At 52.2% G+C, this 27337-nt stretch overlaps 2 protein-coding genes and 1 long non-coding RNA gene across 8 annotated transcripts in view; 1 reads left to right on the forward strand and 2 right to left on the reverse strand.

Moving 5' to 3' along the window:
* The window catches only part of DPP3 (dipeptidyl peptidase 3), a 35307-nt gene extending 33890 nt beyond the window's left edge, over nucleotides 1-1417 (reverse strand). For 2 of the 3 annotated variants that reach the window (XM_030833475.3, XM_030833474.3), the window contains exon 1: nucleotides 817-1417. In XM_030833475.3, the coding sequence (XP_030689335.2) occupies nucleotides 817-979 (163 nt within the window). In that variant the 5' untranslated portion in view covers nucleotides 980-1417. Of the gene's footprint in view, nucleotides 1-811 lie in introns of all 3 variants that reach the window. The other variant, XM_060302889.2, reaches the window with a different exon arrangement.
* On the forward strand, nucleotides 1037-23956 carry LOC138842771 (uncharacterized). Its single transcript, XR_011377608.1, has 3 exons — nucleotides 1037-1345; nucleotides 9891-10031; nucleotides 18091-23956. It is a non-coding gene; the product is annotated as an uncharacterized lncRNA (long non-coding RNA).
* PELI3 (pellino E3 ubiquitin protein ligase family member 3) lies at nucleotides 1453-13495 on the reverse strand. Of its 4 annotated transcripts, XM_030833500.3 has the most exons (8): nucleotides 13319-13490; nucleotides 12017-12169; nucleotides 11405-11476; nucleotides 9169-9298; nucleotides 8471-8572; nucleotides 7479-7673; nucleotides 6973-7161; nucleotides 2574-5568 (listed from the first exon to the last, which is right to left on the reverse strand). In XM_030833500.3, exons 2-8 carry the CDS (start codon nucleotides 12166-12168, stop codon nucleotides 4999-5001), a joined length of 1410 nt encoding a protein of 469 aa, XP_030689360.1. In that variant the 5' UTR covers nucleotide 12169; nucleotides 13319-13490; the 3' UTR covers nucleotides 2574-4998. The 4 variants fall into 4 exon arrangements, with proteins under 4 accessions (XP_030689362.1, XP_030689364.1, XP_030689360.1 ...); XM_030833502.3 differs by lacking the exon at nucleotides 6973-7161 and having other exon boundaries at nucleotides 1453-5568; nucleotides 13319-13495; XM_030833501.3 differs by lacking the exon at nucleotides 11405-11476 and having other exon boundaries at nucleotides 13319-13489.
* Nucleotides 23957-27337: the final 3381 nt, after the last annotated feature.

The raw sequence follows: 27337 nt of genomic DNA on the forward strand, positions 1-27337 counted from the left end.
CTCCTCCTTCTCTGACCTCCTAGCCTCCTCCTTCAGAATCATCCTGCAGGTTCTTCAATTCTGCCCACCACTGTGCTCATAAGGACAAAGTCCCAGTTGGAAGACCCAGGTTCCAATCCTGGCTCAGCCCCAGACTCCTAATATCAAGTCAATTGTTTTACTTTTCTGCCCCTCCATTACAGCCTCTGTAAGATGAGATTGATAGTAACCCCAGCCTCACCAGGTGGGTATGCAAATTAGATGAGGTCACGAGGTCACGAGGTCACCCCTATCGAATGGAATGTACCTACAGCAGTAAATGATTTTCCCTGAACTCTTCCTCTCTCACTGATCCCAGCATCTGTCCCACCCTCATCCCTCTGCCTTTTCTTCGGTCCTCCGTCCTCCTGTCCTCTCCCTGTACTGAGCCAGGGGAGCTACCCTAGCTACAGAAATTCAGAGTTGGGAGAAAACTCATTTTACAGTTAGGGAGATTGAGGCCAAGCAACTTACCGAAGGTCTCACTGCCCGGTTGGGATCCGGGTGTCTCCCAACCCAGAGTATACTCCACAAAGCCCTCTCTTACTAGGAATGAGTTTCCAACCTCCCCCGCCCCTCCCGATGCTGCTCCCCAATAGCACAATCCCCTGGGCTCTAAAAGGAGTGTTAACCCTTTGCTGCCTGGAGCATTCCTTGGCCTCGGGGCCGCGATGAATTTGGCAGGGGTACGGGATGGGGGGCAGAAAGAGAATGATCTTGCGCTCGGCCCAGACTCGCCCTGTCCCCCGAGGATGACACATTGTGACCCTAAATCCCGGGCGCCGCGCCTCACCTCACCTGCAGCAGCTGCTCCGATCGCAAACTCACTTCCTGCTTCCGGCTCCCCCCCATTCATTGGGGCTCCGCGAACTCCGCCCCCACCAGCCAATTGCCGGGCCTCGGGGTCCGGACGGGCATCGCCTTCAGCCAATAGGCGCGCCGAGGCGAGCTTCGCCGGCATGCCGGCTCCCCGCCCCAGGCACCACGGCGTCGTAAGCAGAACGGCCCCTGTGGCCTTGGCCTTTTGTCGGCAGGTGGCGCCCGCGCGGGGGTCAGGAACCTCAGTGGCCTGGCCGGTGGCGGCCTAGTTCCGGCAGACGGGGCTGGCAAGGGACCCCGAGTCCAGGCGGGGACTGTGGGGATTACCCCCCCACAGTCCTGACCTCCGCTCTCCTTTGGGGTTTCTCCCAGTCCCCCGAGCTCAGTTTTGTATGGGGGAACCTGCACCGTGGGAGTGATGTGGTCCTTCCTCGGTGGAGTCGAGGGCCAGGGGGCGGAGACTCTTCCGAGACTGCAAAACCCTTCGCGCAGGGAATCGAGGCTACAGGTGAGCGGGCTCCTGCCAGGGCTGACATGGTCCTACCGTGTGGGGGGCGCGGAGAAACGCCCCCAAGTACTTCCCTGCACCGCTACCGACTTACCGTGGGCCTGATGGGGGCTGCAGCTGAGTATCTTCGAGCCTCAGTTTCCTCAGCACAAAGGGGCGAGGGGCCTGGCAGTTCCCTGGTGCTTGCCGGGTGCCTGACGGATGAGAAAGCCGCCTGTGACCCCAAAAGGCTGCCCAGGGCAGAGCCGAGCCTTGGATGTCTGGAGAGACTCACAGGAGGATGGCCTGGGCGGGGAATGGCATGTGGAAGGGCCAAGCGCCCAGCCTGGGCGACGTGGGGAACATGGTGAGGGTCCCAAGTCAGAGGTGGGGCAGAGCCAGGCCATCTACGGTCCAGTCAGGCCTCCCCTGCCTACTGGCTGTGTGTCCTTGAGTGGGACACTTTACCTCTCTGAGTCTTGGCTTCCTCAGCCAGAGAACCAGGCTAAAAATCGTCTTTACTCGGAGGGATGTTGTAGGCTTGAGTGAAGTGTTGACAGGGTAGTGCTGCCCCCTAGTGTTGTGCAGAGAGGGGTGGAAGAGAGGGGATACCCTTCTTGCCAGCCTTGGCCACACCTGTGTCTCAGCCCAGAGCAGCAGCTACCCACGAGTGGCACCAGTTTCTCATTCACAAAAAGTGCCCAAGGCCCTGCTTGGCACAGTGGTGTGAACTGTTGACTCTGATGGTGATTTTCATTGTAGGGAGGAGCTCAATAAATTGGTCTGTGTCCTTAGAAAATCACTTTTCTTCCCTGTGCCTCGATTTTCATTGTCTTTAACATGCGTGTAAAGTCTTCCTTGACTTGGGAGAGGTTGAAATGTACACAGATAAAGAAGGAAGTGCCTTCCATGGACACCAGTGGGCAGCTCAGGCGAAGGAAAGATCCCAGTACTCCTGGGAAACCCCCAACCGAGCTGCATTTTTATCTTCACAGCTAATATGAGCACTTCCTGAGGGTCTGTACTAGCAGCTTGACATGGAGGATCCCATTTAATTCTTGCAGAAACCCTGAGATAGGATATCATTTTACCTGTTGCACATATGGGGAAATGGAGGCTGATGGATTCATTGACTTCCCTAAGGCCACCCAGGAAGTCCTCAGGTGTCCCTGAACTGGGGTCTAGCCTTCCACCACATTGTCCCCTCCACCTGTCCCAACACACACACACACACACACACACACACACACACACACACAGTGTCACATGCAGCAGTCTAATCCCTGGAGTCATGACCATCCCCAACCTTGGCTCTTGCCCATGGGAATGAAGGAGAAGGTGAGGAAGTAATATTAAGTACATACTATGTTACAGGTGTCCTCCATACATTCACAACCACCTGGCAACATAGGGACTGTTATTCCATTTAACAGCTAAGGAGACTGAGGCTCCAAGAGTTGGAAAGGGGTAGAGCTGAACCAAGACCAGGGCTGTCTGATCCCCTCCACCAACACCTCTGAGTTCTCCCTCGTGTGGCACGTGTGCCTTTTGCTTGCCTCTCCTCCTAGAGAGTCTGAGGTTCCCTGACAGAAATGGCATGGGAGTGTTCCCCCGTTTGGTTCTCAAAAGAGTGAGAAGAGAGGAACTGGAAAGAGTTGGATTCTTACTGCTCTGGCTGTGTGTGTGTGTGTGTGTGTGTAGTTGCAATGCTCCCAAGTCCACCCCAGCATCCCCATCTGGGCTCCCCCTCTGTGACAGTGTGATGCTCTAGAAGCAAGAGTCTGATCACCTCCTCTCACCACCAGCAAGTGCCCTCTCTCCTCTCAACAGTCCCCGGTCTGGTCTCTGTGGCTCCAGCCCACCGTGTGGATTAGGGCAGGTCCCTCCCCTTGGAATCTGTACTCCCTAAGGCTCTGTCTTCCACTGGGGATGATGCCCAGGTCAGGCTGGTACTCAGAGCCTCTTCTTCAGATTTTTATATTTCCAGAACCTCCATCTACCTGTCTTTCCAACTTGCTTGCCCCAGGAAAGCTCTGGGACAATCCCAGCAGCACCCCGAGCTTGCCTTGGCTCTCAGGAAGAGGCGACACTTAGCCAAGATGAATAGGGATCCAGTTCAGACTTGGCCTCTATGGCAATCAAGGCCCACCAGACCCCAGCCCAACATTCCCAGCCTTCATTCCTCTTTTCTGCCTCCTCACACCCACCTCATTGGTCATCAAGCATTTTCCCTGCCACACCTTTGCCCATGCTGTTCCCCTTACCTGGGTTGCCCTCCAGACCCCTCCATCCCTGTCCAAGGAAAGCAGCCCAGTGTGATGGGGAGAGGGCAGGCTCTGAGGCTAGGCAGTCAGCTGCGGATTCGAATCTGACTTGGCCACTTTCCAGCTGTGTGACTTGGAGCATGTGTTTTAATCTCCCTGTAAACAGAAATGGTAACACCTCCCTCCCTGGGTTACTGGGAGGATTAAATAATAAAACCTCTGAGAAGCAGAGCCTGGTGCCTGGTGAGTGCTCAATGAACATAGTTATTATTACCATTAGCACAGTGCAGGGCACACAGTGGGCATTCGGTGATGGTAGCCCTTGTGTCACAGCAAACACTCTGGAACCACGAGTCCTCTCCCCGCCCCCCCGCCCCTGCTCAACTCCTGACTGTCCAGAAATGAGAATCGGAACTTTCACCCAGCATCTTCCCTGTCAGCATGGCGCCAGCATCTCGTTCCAGCCACCTTTCTGCCCCCTGAAGCCCATGCTCCAGCCACTCTGAACCTCTCACTCAGTTCCCTGCATACTTACACCTGAGCCTGTACTCGGCCTCCCTTCTGCCTTAAGTACCCCCCCACCACTTCCTGTGGATCCTTCCTGTGGGGATTCCCAGCAGTCCAACGAGGCAGAGCCCTTATGCGCCTCCTCAGTGAAGCCTCTCTCACTTCTCACTTTTCTACCCTCCAGTGAGACCAGCTTCACAGCTCCTGGTGATTCTCTGATCCCAGCACACAGGAAGCCATGCTGTCCTTCAGTAATTGGTCTGTCATCCACTAGGCTGTGAACTCTACCAGGCAGGGAACCAGGTCTGACTGTCTCTGTCTCTGTGTCCCCAGATCCCACTTGGCAAGGAGTCCTGCCCACAGTAGGTATCCGCAGATGTCGGTCCCAGCCTGCTGCCCACCCGGCACTCCCTTAGGGGCTGGAGGCGTTGCACACATGCAGGACACGAGGGATTTGTGAGGGCAGCTGAGCAGCAAGGTTTATAGAGGAACCCAGGGCAGCAGCAGGGTGATTATCTGGAACTGGGTCGGCAGGCTCAGGGCACAGCCAGCCTAAGCTGGGGGTCAGGGGCCCATGGCCCCTTCATTCCCCCAGGGGCACAGTGTAGGTGGCATGATGTGGGATGCCCCAGGAAGGGCCAGGGCGTAGGGGTGAGCCTCCCTCCATCAGCCCGGGACAGAGCTGGTGCTGAGGGCCCCATCATTCTGACCAAGGTAGGGGTCCCAGAGACCCCCCTTTGGAGCCAGAGTTAAGAGGGGAAGGGCACCATCCATCCAACCCGTCCATCTGGTGTGGCGATGTGCCAGCAGGTAGAGTCCCACATGCAGAGCTCCCTCTGGGCTGCAGGAGGTGGGGGACCTGGGTGGGCAGGCGGGCGCGGCAGCAGGGGGCCCCCAGGGAGCCTAGTCCAGCGGCCCCTGGAAAATGAGGCGGACACAGCCATGCTCGCCGGTGAGCCAGGCCCCGCAAAAGGGACAAGCAGCGTGGAAAGCGTGGGTGCCATGGGGCAGTGGCGTCTGAGCCCAGTAGCGGGCAGTCTTCTCAGAGCAGACGTGGCCACAAGGTGCGAAGGCGTGGCTGGGCGGCCCGGGGTCCAGGCAGAGGCCGGCCTCCTGGCCGAGCCACAGGGGCACGTAGGGCCCCACGAGGCGGCAGAGAGGACACTCGCGCTCCTGGGGGCCCCGCTCGCGTCGGCAGCCCCAGCCGTGGTAGCCGTGGACGTGGCCACAGCGGACGTAGACCCAGGGCTGCTGCTTGTCAGGTGCCGTGCGGCCACGGGCCGGGCTGGGGAAGGCGAGGGTGCTGAGGCCCACGGGACACTGGGGCCGCGCTGCATTCGCCTCCTGCCTCTGGGCCTCCAGCTGCTTCAGCGTGGGCGCCCGCAGCAGCCCCGCCGGCGTGCGCCACAGCAGCGTAGCTCCACACAGGTCAATGAGGGAGCCGTCCTGCAGCACATTGGACTCGTTTTCCACCTGCAAGGGCAGCAGAAGAGCCTTATTGCCCAAGAGGCTCCTGAACCCCCTGCCACTGGGCCGCCGTGACCCCAGTCAAGCCACCCATCCATCCCACTGAACCTCCCTAGAGAGAGCACTCTGGACCCGTGGGGTTGGCTGGGGCAGAGGAGGGGGTTGGACTGGGGCAGAGGAGGGGGGAGGGTGGGGGCAGAGCAGCAGAAAAGACTGAGAAGCCACGTGGGAGGGGAGGCAAGTGGTCCCAGGCAGGCACGTCCGAAAAAACAGCAACAACAAAAAACACCCAGGCAGGCACCATTCCTTACACTCAGTGGAACGTGGGCCTTGGTCACCTCATCTGTCAAATCAGAAGGCCTGGACCAAAATGGGAGTTTTCTAAAACATTTTCCCAGGCTCTCCCCTAATGGCAGAGGCCAGAAACTCCTCTGTCCAAAACGCTGGGACTTAGCCCAAAGCAGGGGTCCTAAGGGTTGAGGTTAAAAGCAAGGACTCTAGCGCTAGATCATCGGGGTGTGAATGCTGGCCTCAGTATTGACTAACTCTGTGTCCCTGGTCAAGTAACTTATCCTCTCTGTGTCTTAATTTCCTTATCCTCAAGATGGATTTTACTTCCCTGTATAGCAAGTGGTTTTCATGAATCAATGTAAACACTTGGAACGATGCCCAGAACATAGTAGGTGCTCAATAAGTGTGTCCTAGTGAAACGTTCAAAAGCATAATTTTAAAAAGTAATGTTTCCCCAGATCTCCCAATAGAATTGATGCTCTGGAAAGATAAGCCATGCTTTTCCTCGAGGTTTGGCATCTCCTTGCCTGAGGTGCTCATACCTAGGAAAAGCTCTGCGTGGCCCATTTGAGGATCTTCGCCACATGACGTTGGGCAAAGCCCCTATGTCTCTCTAGGACTCTCCCAGCCCCTAACAGTAGTTCTCTGGTCTGTACCACATGGAGCGTTCACTGTCACCTGTGTCAGAACTACTCCAAGGCCCTTTCCTGCTGGGAGAGAATAAAGCTAAACCCGTGTGAACGCGACAGACATGTTACAAACTGCCAACATTTCAGGCTACAAACTGCTCACACACAGGCCAAGTGTCACCCTCATAGGAGGGTGTGAATTTTTCAGCTGCTGGCATCCTCAAAGCCACTTGGTACTGCACGGTGTGTTTGTGTGGGTGCCACTTCACATCACCCCAGGGACCTCCGGTAGTATGTGGGCTACACTTGGAGATGCTGGTCTGTTCCCCTCTGTGGTGCAAGTGGCACGTGCCCCCAGATGGACCCTGTTGGGGATCCCTTGTGCAGCAGGACTGGAGATCATCTGTCCTGGCTTGGGAAGGGGGAAGGGGAGATTGGGAGGACCCAGGAAGGATGAGGGGGTGGGGAGGAGGGTGGACAGGCCACCTACCAGCTTCCCCCGCTGCTGTGCCGAGCGGCTGTCCCTCAGAGTATATACATTCCCACAGACCGAGATCTCCCGCCAGACACCCGGGGCCGAGTCCTCAGAGAAGCCGCCTGCTGGGTGCATCACCAGGACCCCGTTGGTGGTTAAGCCGTCCATCAGGCCGTCAGGGGTCCGCCATTTGGCTGCCCGCTCCTGGGACCACACGTGGGATCAGATCACATCCCCGAGTGGCCCCCAGCAGGCTGCGAGCCAGGAGTGCTGCCCCTCTACCCTCGAGCTCAGAGGTGGCCCGGAGAGGACTAGAATTGGCGCTGCGTGACCTTGGGCGTCACCTGACCTCTCTGAGCCTCGCTTTGCTCATTTGTTAAGTGGGGCTGCTAATCCCCGCATAGGTCATGGTTATGATTACTGCAGGCTGGTCCATCACCCCAGGATGCTGCCCCTCCCCAGCCTACCCCTCGGCTCACTCTCAGATGTAGTGCTGGTCCCTGCCCGGGGGGCTCACTCACTCCAAGGAAGATGTTGCTGGAGGCATCGAAGCCAGCGGCATAGATGCGGGCGGTATAGGGCAGCCGGCGGTCACAGAGGATGCGGCAGGCATAGCGGGAGATGGTGCTCTGGGCAGAGGGGCCCTCGGCAGCCCCTCCTCCAGGGGACGTGTCTGTTACCACAAAGTCGATCATGTTCTCCGTGGAGCGGCCAATCTGTGAGGGAGGGGAGGGCAGGCACAGGAATGCTGTGTGCACAGGTCAGTCCTGCGGGCTTCCCATCCCAGGGTTCCCAGCAGCTGCTCTGTGTGCAGGGTCAGCAAACAAGGAGGGGACAGCACCATCCCAGCTCCCTGGGGGTCTCCACATCCAATCACTGGTGTCTGTGTTTCTCCTTCTCTGTCTCCCCCCCAGTTCCTGGAAGCACCCCACTCAATTAAAAACTAGCTGATTTGCGGATAGAACAGTGAAAGGGTAACGGACACCCATAGTCTGGGAATGTTCAGATGTTAGTAGAAAATAGTGAATTTTTGGTAAATATTTACTATATATCATGTTAAGCATTTCGTGTGCAATATCTCAGTTAATCTTCCCAACGATGCCCTGGGGTGGGACTATAATGGGCCCCACTTTATAGATGAGGAAACCAAGGCCCAGAGAGGTTAAGCGACCCTTGCCCAAAGTCATCCAGCTACTAACCGACGGAGCTGGGAGCAGAAGCCAGGCAGTGCGACTCTCACAACACACTCTGAACTCCTAAACTGTATGCCTCCCGCAGGTGGGAGTCCAGGCTTGGGTCTGAATCTTGATCCAGCCACTGACTTCCTGTGTGACTGGGAAGTCAACAACCCTCACTGGGGTGTCCTGCTTCCTCATCTGAAGAGTGATCCACTGCACTGAGGACACAAAGTACCTGCCCCGTGGCCACGAGCCACCCCCTGGAACACCTGCAGAGCTGAGTGTCCAGGCCTGGTGGTCCAGTGGCCAAGGCTTGTGGAGGCACCCGAGCATACCTGGAACATGTCTGTGTCACTGTCATGTGTGTACTCGACTATGACCGAGTGGCTCCGGGACAGTGTGTACGAGATGCTGTGCTGGCCACGGTTGCTCAGTGCCTGGTGACAGAAAGGAGAAGTCACTTTCCCGGGCATGTGGCCAGGAGAAGGGTGAGCCTCTAAGCCAGAAGCTGGAGCCCAAGGCCCAGTGGCCACTTCCTAGGGAAGGGGCGGCTCCACCCTTTGCAGAGGGTGTATTGTGCAGTTGACACTTTACACAGGTTACCTTGTTTGATCCCTAAAGCCACCCGAAGGAGGCATGGTTATCATTCCCGATTTACAGTTGAGGGAACTGCAGCTCCAAGAGGAGAAGAAACTGGCCTAAGTTCTAACAGCTGGAAACAGCAGAGCCCGAATTCTAACCCAAACCCTCTGCAGCCAAAGGCCTTTCCTTTGTCATTGCTGTGTGACTGTCACATCCCCTCTCTGAGCCTTGGCCGCCTCTAAAATGATGCTGACCACTTCCATCCAACGAATGGGGTCTGGTGGTCAAGGAAACACTGTGCAGACTGTAACACATGGCAAGGGATCTCCCACCAGCACCATTTCTCTGGGGCAGTGAGTGAAGACACAGTGGGCTCCCCTGCTCCAGCGGGGCTGTGGGCAGGTAGGACTGGGAAGACCAGCACCCAGGACTGCTAGGACAAGCTGCTTGCCTTGGACACAAGCGGTGTGGAGATATGGTGCATGACGTCCGGCTTCACTCCATTGGCGTGTGGCCGGCGGTTCAGTGCCAGGCGGCTTCGGCGGCGGCCCTTGTCCCCACTTGCCAGACACCCATTGTAGCTGTGGATGTGAGGGATAAGAAGAAAGGGTTGCAGGGAGAGAGAGAGAAAGTGAGCCCCTGAGAGACTAGGAGGAACTGCCAACTTCTGGGCAGATCCTACCTTAATAAACAAGCCCTAGAACCACCCACAACTAGAAGACCCTACTCTATCCAATTGGTGCCTTCGGGGAGTGGGGTGGGGGTCAGAATATCCTCAAAAGGCCTTGCATCCAATTAACCAGTGTTTTCTGGATTCCTGAACCATGCCTGGCCGGGTGCCAGGTGCTGGCATGGTATAGTGACACACCACAGTCAGTTCTGTGCCCTAAGTTTTTCAAGGAACCTGGGTGCCACCTGCCATGATCCAGGCACAAGCCAAGTGTGCCCCAGGCCCAGAGACAGGAGAAGGGAATTCTGGCCCCAGGATCAGGTTTCTAAGAGAGGGGACACCCATACTGGGCCTTGAAGAACTAGAAAGGATTCACCTTTAGCAAACTGTCATTAATTATATCACAAGTACTACCGGAAACCAGAATGAAAGAAAAAAAACAGACCCACAATGCCACTACCTCCATATCGCCACACACATCAAATTTCTACCTTCCTTTCCAGCTCTCGTCCGGAGGGAATGATTGTGGAAGGCAAAGATGGAGTGAGTCATAACCTTGATCGCTGCCATGTACCGGAGCCTCCCGTGTTCTTGGTGCTTCGCATTATTAATTACCTAATGGAACGTGTGCAACGTCCTGCCAGGCAAGTATCTTTCTTCTCATTATACGAATGAGGAAAATTGAGGCTCAGGGAGATAAAATGACTTGCCTGAGGTCCCAGGCTAGTCAGTGGGAAAAGTCTAGATGTGAACTCGGGTCTGTCTGACTCCAGCCTCTTCTGCAGAAGACTTTCTGTAGGAGGGCTCACCCTGAGCAAAGGCCTTGAGGCTGGAAGGGTTTGGTGAGATCACAGAGTGATGATTTGGGTGGTAAAGTGCAGCAGGGGAAAATGAACTTGGTGGGAGGGCCCTGAACACCAGGCTGAGGATTCCGGACTTTATTCCATAAGCAGTGGGGAGCCATGGAAGGTTTGGCGGCAGGAAGTGAAAAGGATGAATAGCTGGCAAATACAGCTGAGGACCACTTGAATCAGAATCTTCCCCGGCCTCACACATGGAGATTCTGATTCTGTAGGTTTGGGATGGGCCTGTCAATGGGTATTTTCCAATGTGCTCGCCAGGTGGCTCTGATGTCCAGCCAGTGTGGGGCTTCACTGCCCTGCAGAGAACAAATGGCAGTCAAGAGGGCCTGTCCCCTTAGGTCTGAGCTCTCCCTCATCAGTGGCCTCACCCTCAGCTGCAATGCCAGCTCTTCCTTTGGGACATCAAGCAGCTGCTTTTTTTTTTTTTTTTTTTTTGAAAGTGTGGAGTCCTAACCACTGGACCACCAGGGAATTCCAAAGCAGCTGCTTTTCTAATGCAAGCACCCCTGAGAGGGGCATCACTTTTGCCCTTGTAAGCTCTTCCCACATATGGGGGGTGGGACAGTTCAGGACACAGGCTGGGGGCTCAGACTGGCCTGGCTTAAATCCTGGCTTTCCCGCTTATCATATGACCTCTGTAACATGGGGTTAATTTATCAGGACCTACCTCACAGGTTCATTGTGAGAACTAAAGGAGATAAAGCATTTAAAAATGCTTGGCACAGAGTTTGGCATATATATAGCAAGCCCTTGGTAAGTGTTAGCTATTATTATTATTATTACTGAAAAAAAAGTACATGGCATGTACATGTCAACAAACAGTAGCCATTATTATTTCTAAATAATCATCACAATGATAACATAGCTTATCATATACTTTCTTTGGGGTAGAGAGAGAGGCCAAAAGGAGGTACAGACAGGGGAGGAAGGAGAGGAATTTTTGCCTGGGGCAAGAGCTAGGTGGGTGGTGCAGAGATCCTGGTCAGGTGAAGACCAGGAAGGGATGAGCTCTACTCAGCCACCAACTCATGTCTCTTCCTCTCTCCTGGCCTCAGTTTCCTCATCTGTAGCATGAGGGTCAGCTGTAGCTTAGCAAAAGTTCACTAGACCTAGAGTAAAAAGACCTGGGTCCAAATCCCAGCCCTGCCACTTACCAGCTGTGTGCCCTTGGGCCAGTCACTTCCCCTCTCTGAGCCTCGGTTTCCTCACCTCCTTCCTCACAGCATCTTTGTGAAGATTGAAATGAAATAATGTCCATGAAAGGGCTCGGCACAGGCCTGCCTCCCAGAACACTTGGTGTGTGCCAGGCACTGTCCTACGTGCTTTACAGAAATCACCTCATTCATTCCTTCCAACAACCCTCTGAGGTATTATTATTAGCATCCCTATTTGGAAATGGGAAAACAGAGGCACAGGGAAGTTAAGCAACTTGCAAGGCAGGATTTGAACCAAGCAGTTTTGCTGGAGAACCAGAGTTCTTCACCTCAGACTACACACACTAGGTGCTTTATGAAAGGCAGCTGGTGTTACTTTCTTCTGCTCAGAAACGTGGGTGGGCAGTTAGAGTTGTCTCAGTAATTTATGAAAAATGGGAAGATAAAATAATAATTATGAATTGAGGTGGGCTTGGTCAACTTTGTCTCTCAGCTGGGAAGGTGAGGAGGGACAAACAGCAGAAGGCCCTAAGTGGGGAGAGCCGGGGCCCTTGGTCTGGCTGTCCTGTGGGGTGCCTGGTGCCCCGCCCCACCTGAACCAGGGAGGCTCACCCCAGAACGATGAGTTCACCATACTTGATGGGCTCCTCCCCTGGCTGTGCATCTTCACTGGGAGAAGAGAGGACACAAGAGTCCTGGTTCTCTGGGTGCTGGAGGTCTGAGGTTCGGGGGGAGCCCACTTCAGGGTTTCCTTCCAACACCATTCTGGGCAGAGTGGAAGAGGAGAAAAAGAGCTTTGCAGCCTTCCACCCCAGCCCCCTCAATGCCAGCTCCAGCCTGCTGCAGGCCACCTAGGCTAACAACAGAGTGACCTTTCACCCACTCTGTTGCTATGGCAACCACTTCACTTCTGCCTCCCCTAAACTGACAGGGTTGCTGGGATACCAGGGAAGGGAGATGGATGGGATGGAACCAAGAGGGTGGGGCTGCACAGAGGGTCAGAATATTTGGCAGGGGCAGAAGGATGGACCAACTTGGGGTGGCCAGAAGCTTCTTTTTGGCCAGGACCTCAGTCTGGGATGTGCTTGGAAGAAAGTCACCCCAGGAGTTGGGGGCCCTTACTGCTCATCCTTCACTCAGTTCCTGGGTTTGGCTCTCAGCCCCAGGACCTCTGAGTAACACTTCTGTCACGTTTTTGGAATCTACCTGTCCATCTTAATCTTTCTGCCCCTTTGCCGGTCTAGGCCTCTGTCTGTCTGTCTGTTTTCTCAGTGACTCTCTGTCCCCGCCGCTGTCCTTTTCGCCATCTCTCTACCCACGCTCCTCCCCATCTCCGCCTGTCTGGCCACCTCTACCTCCCCATCCATCTGCCCCAGTCTCCCCATCTTGTCCTCGCCCTGCGGGCAGGCCTCTGGACCCCTCCCCGGTGCACCCCCCTCCCTCCCTCAGGTGTCAGTCTGCAGTCCCCGGGCCGCCCGGGTCTCTGGAGGCCTGTGGGGGCGGCGCTCCCCCCTCCCGCTCGGGCTGCAGCAGAGCCGGTCCCCGCAGGAAGCCTGTTTGGAAAATATCCCAGCGCAGGAGGGACTGCGCCGGGGCAGGCCGGCGCCCCGCGCCCGGGTTAGGCACAATGACAGCCCAGCACATACGCAGATACACACCCGGCGGCCCCTCCACACAAACACGCGCGCTCACACCTCACACACACAGTCCAGCACAACCCGAGCCCCGCGGGCAGTGCCCGGACGGGCGCAGAGTCCACCCTCGACCCGCCACAGCAGGCGCGATCGCGCAAAGAGCCACAGGCGCCCGCCCTCAGACCAAGTACCCCTGCCACCCAGACACTCAAACACGCCCCCAGCGTCCGCTGGGGCCCGCCCGGCGAAGCCCCCGCCCCCTCCGCCCCGGCGGCCTCACCTGGCCGAGCTCCGGCCTCCGCTTGGCGCCTCTCCCTCCGCGCCTCCCTCCTGCTCGGCCCTGGGGCTGCCGCGGCCGGATGGGCCCGGCCCGCGGCGGCTCCGCGCTGCCTCGTCACGGAGACACCCGGAGCCGGGGGAGGGGTACAGGCGCCAACAGCCACGCTCCGCCCCCTGTCCTTATGCCCCGCCCCGTGTAAGCCCCGCCCCACTCAAGACTCCGCCCCTTGCGGCGAAGCTCTTCCCCAGTCGGCGGAGCCCCGCCCTTTCGCAGGAAACCACGCCCCTTATATGGCCCCGCCTTCGGGCCCTTGGAAGCCCCGCCCACCACTCTATTTTAGGAACTCCCCCGCCCAACTTTGCCAGCTCTGGGACTCTTAGGTAGTCTACGAGACCCCTCCCCCAGTTCGGGCTCCCCTGACCCCGCCCTCATTTCTGGGGACTCCCGAGTTCTCCTTGAGACCCTGGCGCCCCCTCCCCCACCGCGGTCTAGGACCTTCCCACTGGACTGGAGGCTTCTTTCCCCACCTTAGGCCAGGGACTCTCCACCTCCTGCCCGAGAACTCGCCTCCCAGATGGGGAAGCTGCGGAATTAGAGGAGAGAGGCAGGGGCGGGAAGGAGAGAGAAGGAAAATACTAGAGGAGGCGGAGGAGGGGGTGTGCGTCAGCAGGAAGGAGAGGAAAGCCGCCGCGTTTGACTCCAGTAGCAGACCTGTCTTCCCCCACCAAGCTCGGCTGCTTTCTCGCTGAGCAACCTCCGGCTGACTCGGGGCCCCCCAGGTGTCTAGGAACTCCTCTCTCTCTCCCGCCAGCTTGCACACACTACCTGAGATGCCGCAAAGGGGATGGAGACCTTTGGGGATTTGCAGTCCCCTCCGGTCCTGGGCTTGCAAGAGATCTCGTCTGTCAGTCTGTGCCAGGTGCTATGTGCTGTGCTTTGAACAAAATAAGCCCTTTAATTCTTGGGAGACAGGCACTATAATCACCCATTTTACAGATGAGAAAACAGAGATTTAGGAACCTGACTTGGTCGTGGTTATTTTCCTAGAAAGGGCCCAAGAGTGGATCTCAGCTATGTGACTCCAAAGTCCGGACTCCTAACTTCTATACCTTGTTGTTATGACTTGGGAAGGCTGGACAGCACTCAGAGGTGCAGAGCCAGAGAGACCCAGAGATGCATCAGATAAGACCCCTAGAGCTCATTATCTCTTGGTCTGTTTGGAACTATAACCAAGAGCTGGGGGAAGCCCAGAGGGTGGACCTTTCATTTGCATCTTTGGAGTGCATGTTTTATTGAGGAAATCAAGGAAGGCTGCACAGAGGAGGCCACCTTTGGCCCCAGTCAAGAAGGATAAGTGAAAGTTTGCCCACACATTCCTGAGAGGGGGCACACTTCCCCTCCGTCTCCCCAACTTGTTGTTTATGAAGCTGCCCGTCTCCAAGACTCCTCCTGGGCCCCACCACATCCACACACCCCACTAACTCCGCCACCTAAAAATAGTCCAAGATACCAACTGCTTTGCCAACTGTTCTGGGGCCCCAGCAGCCAGATGAAACAAGAAAGCAGCTGACAGCACACCCTTTGAGGACAAAAGCAGTCATTAATCAAAGAGAAACTCCCTGAGAGGCCACCACAGGGCAGGCTGGACTGCTGAGCTGCCGGCAGCAGGTCATACAAATCCTGCACCACAGGGTAGCTTCCATCCCTGACTGCCTACAGTATGCCCACCTGCATGCCAGGTATGCACAGCCATAATAGAACACAGGGACACTGCAACAGTCTTACTCCCCTTTGCACTCCCAGCTTCCAGCACATTTTCTGCCAGAGCAGGCCCTCTGTGAACACGTACTGAATTACTGTTAGAATTCCCAGTTTACAGATGAGAAAAGTGAGGCTGGGGTGGGGGTGGGCAGCCAGGTCACACAGCCAGGCAAGTATGGAACTGACGTTTGACCAGAGCCCCCGTGCTACGACCCGACACCAGACTGCAGGAAGGGCTAAGAGAAGTTCCAAGGCTTTGTCCCAGGAGGCAGAGATTTCTCCTGTGGTAGAGCACTGGGCTTGGAGCTGCATGGTGGGTACAGCCAGACCAGGAGGGACCTCTGGGAGCACGTGATGAGCCTGATTGAAGCATTGCATTGTCCAGGTCAGGGAGAGGAAGGGTGAGTTGGAACACCACCAACAGACACAGAATCTCAAGTCCCAGCCTTGGCTTCTGGCTCTAAGGCCCATGCTCTGTCCTAAGAACTCCAGCTTCGGGACTTCCCTGGTGGTCCAGTGGCAAATGCTCCGCGCTCCCAATGCAGGGGGGTCTGGGTTTGATCCCTGGTCAGGGAACCAGATCCCACGTGCCGCAACTAAAAGATCCTGCGTGTGCCGCAACTAAGACCTGGTGCGGCCAAATAAATAAATAAATATTAAAAAAAAAAAGAACTCCAGCTTCTTAATCTCTCTAGGCATCACTTCCTGTATTTATAAAATGGGAATAATAATAGTACCTTCCTGAAGTGGGATAAAAATGTGCAGTATTGTTTTGAAAACCTTTTTGTTCAGCCCCTCCCTTCTCTCTTCAATCTAGATCTTGACCCTATTGCTTCTTTTTTTTTGGCTGCTTTGGGTCTTAGGCGAGTGGGGGCTACTCTTTGCTGCGGTGTGCAGGCTTCTCATTGTGGTGGCTTCTCTTGTTGCAGAGCACGGGCTCTAGGCATGTGGGCTTCAGTAGTTGCAGCATGCAGGCTCATTAGTTGTGGCACGTGGGCTCTAGAGCGCAGGCTCAGCAGTTGCGGCGCACCGGCTTAGTTGCTCTGCGGCATGTGGGATATTCCCGAACCAGGGCTCAAACCCGTGTCCCCTGCATTGGTAGGCAGATTCTTAACCACTGCTCCACCAGGGGAGTCCCAACCCTATTGCTTTTTAAAAAGGGGACAAAGAAAGGAACAAGATACAGCCCGTATTTCTTCAATTCTTGGGTTCAAGTGCCCAGAGATAGGGGCTGGCATAAACAGTTTGGAAGAGTATTTGTGCATCTAGTTGAGAAAGGATGTTGAAAACAAACAAACAAACCAACCAACAACAAACGCTTTCTGGGCTAAGAGATTTGCAGAGGAATGGATAAGGAAGAGCTAAGATGCTGAGCTGTGCCTTTGAGGCCTTGTTGTAGATAGAAGCGTGGGGCTGGGAAAAGACAGACCCCTCAGATAGATTTAGGGATCCAAACCCTATTCCTTCAGAGTCCAAACTTGATTGGATCAGCTTGTGGAACAATTTATGTTCTAGGACATTGTTGAAAACAATAGAGAACTCAGCTGGCAATGAGTGGAGTTTAACAGCTGGGTGTGGTCAGGGAGAGTCAGTCAAGGAGAGCTCTGCCCAAATCAGTCATCCTAGGTGACTGCGGTGGGCATGCAGACTGAGGACCAAGGACAGAGGCTTTAAACTCAGGCTGTGGGAAAGGGGGATGGACTTTACTAAAATAATCCACCCAGTCACTAAACAAGCAAATAACAATAGTAAGCCCTTGGGGGGTGGCAAATGCAAAGGTGCCACAATATATTATCTAAAATCTTCAGTTTCCAACAGGAAAGGATGACACATAGACTAGGAAAAAACCAGGCAGGTGTTGTCAGGATGTGGGGAAATCGGCACCCTCACACACTGACCGTGGGATTGTAAAATGCTGCAGCCACTTGGGAAAATAGTCCAGCATTGCTTCCGACAGTTAAACATAGTTACCATGTGACCCAGCAACTCCACTCCTAGGGATAGGCCCAAGAGAAATGAAAACATATGCCCACACAAAAATTTTTACACACATATTTATGGTAGCATTATTCATAATAGCCAAAACGTGGACAACCCAAGTGTTCATCAATTGTTGAATGGATAAACAAAATGTAGTATATCTATACAATGGAATATTATTCAGCCATAGAAAGGAACAAAGTACTGATATATGCTACAACCTTGAAAACATTATGCTAAGTGAAAGAAGTCAGTCATAAAACACTGCATATTGTATGATTTCATTTACAAGAAATATCAAAATAGGAAAATCTATAGACAGAAAGTGGATTAGTGCTCATTTAGCCCGGGAGGGATGGTGGAATGAGGGGTGATAGCTAAAGGGTATGAGTTTCTCTTTGAGGTAATGAAAATGTTCCAAAATTGACTGTGGTGATGGTTACATGTATCCATGAACATACCCCAAACCACTAAGCTGTACACTTTAAATTGGTGAATTGTATGATATGTGAATTATATCTCAATATAGCTTTTACTAAAAAAGAACAAAATAGAACAAAACAAAACAAGCAAAAAATAATAACATTGAGTAGAAGAAGCTAAACAGCAGAATTCATACTCTATAATTATATAATTATATTGATTATATTAATTATATAATCATACTCTATAATTATATTGATATAAATCTCAAAAATAGTCCAAACTAAGCTATGTCAGTTCAAGATGCTTACTTTGCTGGTAAAACTAATTAGAAAGGCAAGGAAGTTAACACCCTGAAAATCAGGCTGGAAGGAGAACAGCGGGCGCTCTGGGGTGCTGTCTGGGGTGCTGTCCAGGTTGCTGTTTGGTGTCTTGACAGAGTGGCACTCACCTGAGTGCTCGTTTAATGTTTGTTAAGCTCTACATTTATGTTGTGTGAGCTTTTGGTTTGTTTATTGTATTTTATAATAAAAATGTTAAAAATAAGATGAGTTGGTTCAGGGGCGTCCCTGGTGGCTCAATGGTTAAGAATCCGCCTGCCATTGTAGGGGACATGGGTTCAAACCCTGGTCCGGGAAGATTCCACATGCCGCGGAGCAACTGAGCCGATGCGCCACAACTACTGAGCCTGCGCTCTAGAGACCGTGAGCCACAACTACTGAAGCCCACGCACCCAGAGCCTATGCTCCACAACGAGAGAAGCCACCACAATGAGAGGCCCATGCGCCACAATGAACAGTAGCCCCCGCTCGCTGCAACTAGAGAAAAACCTGCACACAGCAACGAAGACCCAACACAGCCAAAAATGAATAAAATAAAATAAATAAATTTATTTTAAAAAAGAAAGAAAAAAGAAGAGTTGGTTCAATCAAACCCTCACATTCTGTAATTTGAATGGGTAGGGAGTTGTTCCAGCTGAAAAGTCAGGATGTAGAGGAGGCTGGTGAGGCTGAGATAGCCATGGCCAGAGTGAGTGAAGAGGAGCTGAGGAAGCCAGTGACAGCAGGTGCACAGACAGAAGAAAAGCTATGGGAAGGGATAAGAAGGGCCCCTAGAGCTTCAAATGTTGATAGCTTGATTTATTCATTTATTTACCCACTGATCAACAGTGTTATTAAGTACTTGCTTTGGGTCACACCAATGAACCTACTTCTCCCTAATCCCTTAATCCCCAGTGCTGCATCCCCAGAATCATGTTTATCTTTGTGATATCATTCCCTGGCCACAGCTAAAGGGAATAGGGGTGCCAACGTAACCCAGGCTGGGCCAATCACATTATGTCTGTTGGGAATTTGGAATGGAGACTCAGAGATAGCTTTTTTCTGCTGTAGAGTTGGAGAATCATGGAAAACTGGTTTTGCTATGCCAAAGCTTCACCCTTGGTGGGCACCTGACCTAAGTCTCAAGAGACACTGGGGGATAATTGAACTAACTGCTTTGCCACTGGATACAAGAACTGCCACTTCCATCCTAGGTCATGAAAATTATCCCTACTTACAACTCAGCCTCTACCATATTTGGACAGTTCCATAGTTTTTATGATTGTTACTTTCAAACCCCACTCCTGGCACCAATTTCTGTATTATTTATGGGTTGTATATGGAGGAAAAAAAAGAGGAGAGATTCCATAATTAGATGCAACAGGGTATTACAGAATCCTAGTGTGAGAGACATTTGATATATTTTTGGCTGTCCATAATCTGAAACCTTTTCCTGTGTGTGTGTGTGTGTGTGAACCCAACTTGATGAGACAGAGACTAGTTCCAACTATAAAGGTTGAAAATGCCAGGTATTCCCTTTCCCAGCATCCCTTGCATCTAGGGTGCAGACACATGTCTTAGATTCTTCCAGGCAGAGGCATCTGCTTCAGACTGAATCAGAGGCTATTTCCTAAAGAAGCAGATGTGGAGGAGACAGTGGCTATGTCCAATTTCAGAAGTAGCAGTAAAAGTATTTCCAACGGCAGAATCTGCAGCCCTCCGCCAGCGGTGCCAGTGGTGAAGATGCTATGCCCAGCGTGGGCAGTGGTGTATTCTTAGGACCAGTTCTGTGTCACGATTTTGGGTGTGTTCCCACTTGCCTAGCTACTGTGCCTAGTTCCCTGAACAGCCTGGAGATCCTGTGAGTTACTGAGTATCCTTCATAAATTTTCTTCCTGCTTAGGTTGACCAGAATTGGCTTCTGTACTTGAAATTAAGAACCTTGACAGACACCCTTAGAAACCTGAAAGCAGTTCTTCCTGAGGAGTGGCAACAGACAGCAGGAACCTGAAAGGAACCGTCTCTCCCCACTTTTTGTCTCTTTGTCTCTCTGTATGTTGGCATCACTCTTCCCTCCCTTCAGACCAACATACTTGTTCTGAGGTAGGAAGTGGCTGCTCCACATCTCCCAAGTTTTGATATCTTCTCCTTTCAGGAAGCCAGTCCAAATTGAGAATAGAATTCCTAACTTTTGATGAAAAATCACAAGGGGAGGAACTCTGGCCCAGCTTGGGTGAGATGCTCGCTCCTGGCCAGTCAACTACAGATAGGCAGGATCACGTCATATAAAAATAGTTGCTGGGTCCAACCCCATGGACTGGAGGTGCATTTTCAGAGAATGGGGGAACATCAAGGTCATGGATTGGACCTAAATGTGTCCACTACAAAAGGCAGTTGGGGGCTTCCCTGGTGGCGCAGTGGTTGAGAGTCCGCCTGCCGATGCAGGGAACACGGGTTCATGCCCTGGTCCAGGAAGATCCCACACGCCGCGGAGCGGCTGGGCCCGTGAGCCACGGCCGCTGAGCCTGCGCATCCGGAGCCTGTGCTCCGCAACGGGAGAGGCCACAACAGTGAGAGGCCCGTGTACCACAAAAAAAACAAAAACAAAAACAAAAACATATGATCATCTCAATAGATGCAAAAAAATCTTTTGACAAAATTCAACACCCATTTTGATAAAAACTCTCTGGAAAGTGGACATAAATGGAACCTACCTCAACATAATAAAGGCCATATATGACAAACCCACAGCAAACATCATTCTCAATGGTGAAAAACTGAAAGCATTTCCTCTAAGATCAGGAACAAGACAAGGATGTCCATTCTCACCACTATTATTCAACATAGTTTTGGAAGTCCTAGCCACGGCATCAGAGAAGAAAAAGGAATTCAAGTGGGAAAAGAAGAAGTAAAACTGTCACTGTTTGCAGATGACATGATACTATACATAGAGAATCCTAAAGATGCCACCAGAAAACTACTAGAGCTAATCAATGAATTTGGTAAAGTTGCAGGATACAAAATTAATGCACAGAAATCTCTTGCATTCCTATACACTAACAACAAAAGATCAGAAAGAGAAATGAAGGAAACAATCCCATTCACCACTGCAACAAAAAGAATAATATACCTAGGAATAAACCTACCTAAGGAGGTAAAAGACCTGTACTCAGAAAACTATAAGACACTGATGAAAGAAATCGAAGATGACACAAACAGATGGAGAGATATACCATGTTCTTGGATTGGAAGAATCAATATTGTGAAAATGACTATACTACCCAAAGCAATCTACAGATTCAATGCAATCCCTATCAAATTACCAGTGGCATTTTTTACAGAACTAGAACAAAAAAAATCTTAAAATTTGTATGGAGACACAAAAGACCCCGAATAGCCAAAGCAGTCTTGAGGTAAAAAAACGAAGCTGGAGGAATCAGACTCCCTAACTTCAGACTATGGTACAAAGCTACAGTAATCAAGACAATATCGTACTGGCACAAAAACAGAAACATAGATCAATGGAACAGGATAAAAGCCCATAGGTAAACCCACACACCTATGGTCAACTAATGTATGACAAACGAGGCAAGGCTATACAATGGAGAAAAGATAGTGTCTTCAGTAAGTGGTGCTGGGAAAACTGGACAGCTACATGGAAAAGAATGAAATTAGAGCACTCCCTAACACCATACACAAAAATAAACTCAAAATGGATTAGAGGGCTTCCCTGGTGGCGCAGTGGTTGAGAGTCCGCCTGCCGATGCAGTGGACACGGGTTTGTGCCCCGGTCCGGGAAGATCCCACATGCCGCGGAGTGGCTGGGCCCATGAGCCATGGCCGCTGAGCCTGCGCGTCCGGAGCCTGTGCTCCACAACGGGAGAGGCCACAGCAGTGAGAGGCCCGCGTACCGCCAAAAAAAAAAAAAAAGGATTAGAGACCTAAATGTAAGACTGGACACTATAAAACTCTTAGAGGAAAACATAGGAAGAACACTCTTCGACATAAATCACAGCAAGATATTTTTTGATCCACCTCCTAGAGTAATGGAAAAAAAAACGAAAATAAACAAATGGGACCTAATGAAACTTAAAAGTTTTTGCAAAGCAAAGGAAACTACAAACAAGACAAAAAGACAACCCTCAGAATGGGAGAAAATATTTGCAAACGATTCAACCGACAAAGGATTAATCTCCAAAATATATAAACAGCTCATGCAGCTCAATATTAAAAAAACAAACAACCCAATCCAAAAATGGGCAGAAGACCTAAATAGACATTTCTCCAAAGAGGACATACAGATGGCCAAGAAGCACATGAAAAGCTGCTCAGCATCACTAATGATTAGAGAAATGCAAATCAAAACTACAATGAAGCAATGAGGTATCAGCTCACACCAGTTAGAATGGGCATCATCAGAAAATCTACAAACAACAAATGCTGGAGAGGGTGTGGAGAAAAGGGAACCCTCTTGCACTGTTGGTGGGAATGGAAATTGATACAGCCACTATGGAGAACAGTATGGAGGTTCCTTAAAAAACTAAACATAGAATTACCATATGACCCAGCAATCCCACTGCTGGGCATATACCCAGAGAAAACCATAATTCAAAAAGATACATGCACCCCAATGTTCATTGCAGCACTATTTACAATAGCCAGGTCACGGAAGCAACCTAAATGCCCATTGACAGATGAATGGATAAAGAAGATGTGGTACATATATACAATGGAACACTACTCAGCCATAAAAAGTAATGAGATTGGGTCATTTGTAGAGACGTGGATGATCTAAAGACTGCCATACAGAGTGAAGTAAGTCAGAAAGAGAAAAACAGATATCTTATATTAACGCATATATGTGGAACCTAGAAATATGGTACAGATGAACTGGTTTGCAGGGCAGAAATTGAGTCACAGATATAGAGAACAAACGTATGGACACCAAGGGGGGAAAGCGGCATGGGGTGGGCGGTGGTGTGATGAATTGGGAGATTGGGATTGACGTGTATACACTAATATGTATAAATTAGATGACTAATAAGAACCTGCTGTATAAAATTCAAAAAAAAAACTTTAAAAAATAAAAATAAAATGTTTCCACAACCTACTCCTTGGGTTCCATCATTTGCTAAAACTGCTCACAGAACTCAGGAAAACAATTTACTTATACGATTGCAGTTTATTACAAAGAATATTTCAAAGGGTACAAATGAACAGCCAGAAGGAAGAGATTGCACAGGGCAAGGTATGGGGATGGGCCATGGAGTTTCCAGAGACAAGACCCTCCCAGCAGCTGCACACGTTCACCAAAAGGAAGTTCTCAGAACCCTGTCCTTTTGGGTTTTTATGGAGGCTTCATTAAGTAGGCATGATTGATTAAATCATTGGCTATCGGTGATTAAGTCAACTCTTTATCCCTTTTCCCCTCCCCAGAGGTCAGAGGTTGGGGGATGGGTCTGAAAGTTCCAATCCTCTAGTCACGTGGTTGGTTTCCCTGGCAACCAGTCACCATCCTCTGGTTACCTAGAGGTTTTCAGAAAATCACCTCATTAACATAAAGTCACCAGTTGTTGAAAGGGGATTATTATGAATAACAAAAGGCTCTCCTTTCACCTTTATGGCTCTTATCACTTAGGAAATTCCAAGGGTTTTAGGAGCTCTGTGCCAGGAACAGGGACAAAGACCAACCTGGATTCTACATCGAATCTGGAACTGAAAATATTTGTTTTTTAGAAATTCCAGAAAGTTCCAAAAAGCAAAACTTAAATTAGCCTTGCACCAGCAACTATTTACATACTATTTACATTGTATTTACAACTACTTGTAAGGCCAACTGGCCCGAGGCAGGGGAACACAATCAGATTCACAGTTTGCATCAGAAAGAAATTCTCTGGACCACCCAGTTCCAGAAACTGCCCTGGCGACATTCCGGACCACCCAGTTCCAGAAACTGCCCTGGAGACATTCCGGACCACCCAGTTCCAGGAACTGACCTGGGGACTTTGAACCCAGCCCAGCTTTCCCGCCTTTCGAGGGGCGGGACTAACGGTCCCCCAGGATACCCGAAAAGACCGCCAAATAAGGAATACCCTGCGCCCTCCCGGATTCACCACACCCCTTTCCCTTCTTCCCCTATAAAATCTTGCCCAAGCCTCGCCCGGGCGCGACTTCTCTGGCCCCCTTTCTCTCGGACCAGTGAACCTTGCCCGGGAGCGCTCCCTAATAAAGCTCACTTGAAGCTTTCCTCTGTTTCGTGGTGCTGTTTGTTAAGATTCGACCTTACATTTGGTGCCGAAACCCGGGAGGGGGTACCAAGCCCCGCGGGTTACCGCGCGGGCCGCTCCTCCCCTCCCCCAGGAGACAACCAGGGAACCTCTACTCATCCACCCGATCCGGCAGAAAACGGGGTAAGTCCCCCTCCCTTGTTGCCTCCGACCCTCAGAGTGCCTGCCCACCGGACTCCCTGTCCTTAATCGCGGCCGCGTCAGGGATTCCTCCGTCCTCTCTCCGGGCCTCGGGCAACTGTGGAGACGTCCCAATTGCCTGACCGCTCTCCGACCCGCCGAGCCTCGGGTGATTGTGGAGACGTCCCAATCGCCTGACCGCCCTCCGACCTGCCGTGAATTGGAGACTGAGACCAGGGACGCCTCTCTCCCTCTCCATTCACTCAAGGACAGACTGGGGGTCATGGGAACCTCACAATCGAAACCAGATCCTAAGACGCCCCTGGGGTGTCTCCTAGCCAATTTTACAGCCCTCGGTTTCTCCCAAGATCTCCGTCGCCGACGGCTTATTTTCTATTCCACTGTGGCCTGGCCACAATATCCTCTAGACAATCAATCCAAATGGCCTCCTGAAGGGACTTTCGATTTTAACATCCTCCGTGATCTAAATAATTACTGCCGCAGGACGGGCAAATGGTCTGAGGTCCCCTATGTCCAGGTTTTCTGGTATTTGCGCTCCCGCCCCTCCCTTTGCGTCAATTGTTCTACCTCTCAAATCCTCCTTGCCAAACAAACATCTCCTCCGTCCAAAACCTCAATCCCCTTGGATTCCTCCCCACTAACCGACCCTCCTGAATCTCTTACCACTCCCCCCTTCAGAACTCCTCTCCAACCTCCACCCTACCCTGAAGCGGTCCCTCCTCCTCCCGAACCCGCTCCAGCCCCTCCAACCGCTCCCCCGCCTCCCTCAACGAGTTCTCTTCCCACGCCCCTTGCTTACACGCTCTCAAGACTCCCAAGATCCAAATCTCCTCTGCCCTCTGAGGGGAGCAGGAGCGGAAGGACTGGTCAGAGTCCATGTCCCTTTTCCTCTCCAAGATCTCTCTCAAATAGAAAAGCGACTAGGCTCCTTTTCTGCCGACTCTTCCCGCTACATCAAAGAATTTCGCTATTTATCTCAAGCTTACCATCTAACCTGGCACGATATCTTTGTGGTTCTGTCCTCTACCTTAACCCCTGACGAAAGGGAAAGAATTCAAACTGCTGCCCGAAACCATGCAGATCAGGTTCACCTTACCGACAGCTCCATGCCTGTCGGAGCCACTGCCGTACCTGGCACCGATCCAGGCTGGACTTATCAGGATGGCCAAGATGGCCGTCGTTAATGCGACCTCATGATCCAATGCCTCCTGGCTGGCATGCAGGCTGCCGCTCATAAGGTAGTCCATTTTGAAAAACTAAAAGAGATAACCCAAGAACCTAACAAAAATCCAGCTATCTTTCTCAATCGCCTTACAGAGGCCTTAACTCTCTACACCCGGCTGGATCCCGACACCCCGGCAGGGGCAGCGGTCCTAGCCACCCATTTTATCACCCAATCAGCCCCGGACATCCGAAAGAAATTAAAACGGGCAGAAGACGGCCCTCAAACCCCTATTCGAGATCTGGTAAGAATGGCCTTTAAAGTCTATAATGGCCGTGAGGATTTGGCGAAATCCAGCCGACAGGCTCGGACGCACCAGAAGGTGGCCCTCCAAACCCAAGCTCTTGTAGCCGCCCTAAGGCCGGCCATCTCCCATGGATCACAGCATCCACGGGGTCCGCAAAGGGCAACCCCGCCGGGGGCCTGCTTCAAATGCGGAAAAGAAGGCCACTGGGCTCGCCAATGTCCCAATCCCCGACCACCTTCTAAGCCCTGTCCCAGCTGCGGGCTAACGGGCCACTGGAAGAGTGACTGCCCTACGACTGGCCCTCCCTCAGCGTCTCCACGCGGAGGGCAGGCCGACCCAACGGCATTACCACTCAAACTGCTGGGATTGGCTGACGACTGACGGCGCCTGGACTCGAAGACCCCCATCACCCTCGCCGAGCCCAGGGTAACGCTACAGGTAGCGGGTAAGTCCATCTCATTTCTGGTGGACACGGGGGCTACCTATTCGGTCCTGCCTACTTATTCCGGGCCAGTTTCTCCTTCCCAGATCTCGGTCATGGGTATTGATGGCAAACCACCCTTCCCACTCCAGACCGGTCCACTCCCATGTCATATCGAAGGACTCCCTTTTACTCATTCTTTCTTAGTCATACCATCCTGCCCAGTTCCCTTGCTAGGCCGAGATGTCCTTTTCCACTTAGGGGCCTCCCTCCAGCTGGTTAGACTTGACCCTAAGGTCCCCTCCTCCCAACTCCTGCTTCCTCTTCTCGGCCTGTCTCTAGAACACTCCCCCTCCTATCCCCCTCTTCCAATCACACCGAACCCAATCAATCCCCAAGTCTGGGATATTTCTAAGCCCATAATAGCAACACACCATTCCCCCGTCCTCATCCGCCTAAAGGACCCCTCCAAATTTCCATCAAGGCCCCAATTTCCTATCTCTGAGACTCACCTTAGGGGCCTACAACTTATTATCACCAGACTCCTAAACCAGGGACTCCTTATCCCCACTGACTCTCCCTGCAACACCCCCATCCTGCCTGTCCGCAAGGCCTCTGGGGATTATCGCCTGGTCCAGGACCTCCGAATAATCAATGAGGCCATGATTCCTCTCCAGCCAGTAGTACCAAACCCATACACCTTGCTCTCCCATATCCCCCCATCCACAACCCACTTTACGGTTCTGGATCTCAAAGATGCCTTTTTCACTATCCCCCTACATCCCGACTCCTATTTCCTCTTCGCCTTTACCTGGACGGATCCGGATACTCATACTTCCAGTCAGCTCACCTGGACAGTTCTTCCCCAGGGCTTCTGCGACAGTCCTCACCTCTTCGGTCAGGCGCTGGCATGGGACCTCACTTCCTGCTCCCTTACCCCCAGCACACTCCTTCAATATGTAGATGACCTCCTCCTCTGTAGCCCGTCTCTCAGCCTCTCAAGACAACATACTGCAGATCTCCTCAATTACCTTGGCTCTCGCGGTTATCGGCTCTCCCCAGCCAAGGCTCAGTTATCTGTATCTTCTGTAACCTACCTGGGGCTCCACCTTACCCCTACCACAAAAGGTCTAACAGCCGACCGCACCCGGATTATCCGTGAACTCCAGCCTCCGGAAACAGCGGAACAAATTCTCTCCTTTTTGGGCCTTATAGGA

This window comes from Globicephala melas, chromosome 8 (assembly GCF_963455315.2).
Source record: "Globicephala melas chromosome 8, mGloMel1.2, whole genome shotgun sequence".
In the NCBI taxonomy this organism is placed as follows: domain Eukaryota; kingdom Metazoa; phylum Chordata; class Mammalia; order Artiodactyla; family Delphinidae; genus Globicephala; species Globicephala melas.

Bases quoted from the DNA above. Each gene is read 5' to 3' on its own strand.
- PELI3 (XM_030833500.3), bottom strand. From the start codon at position 12,168: ATGGTGTTGGAAGGAAACCCTGAAGTGGGCTCCCCCCGAACCTCAGAC. The intron at 11,477-12,016 runs GTGAGCCTCCCT...ATCTTCACAAAG, and splicing joins GGTGAACTCATCGTTCTGGG to ATGCTGTGAGGAAGGAGGTG. The intron at 7,674-8,470 runs GTATGCTCGGGT...CCTCCCTCACAG, and splicing joins GTGACACAGACATGTTCCAG to ATTGGCCGCTCCACGGAGAA.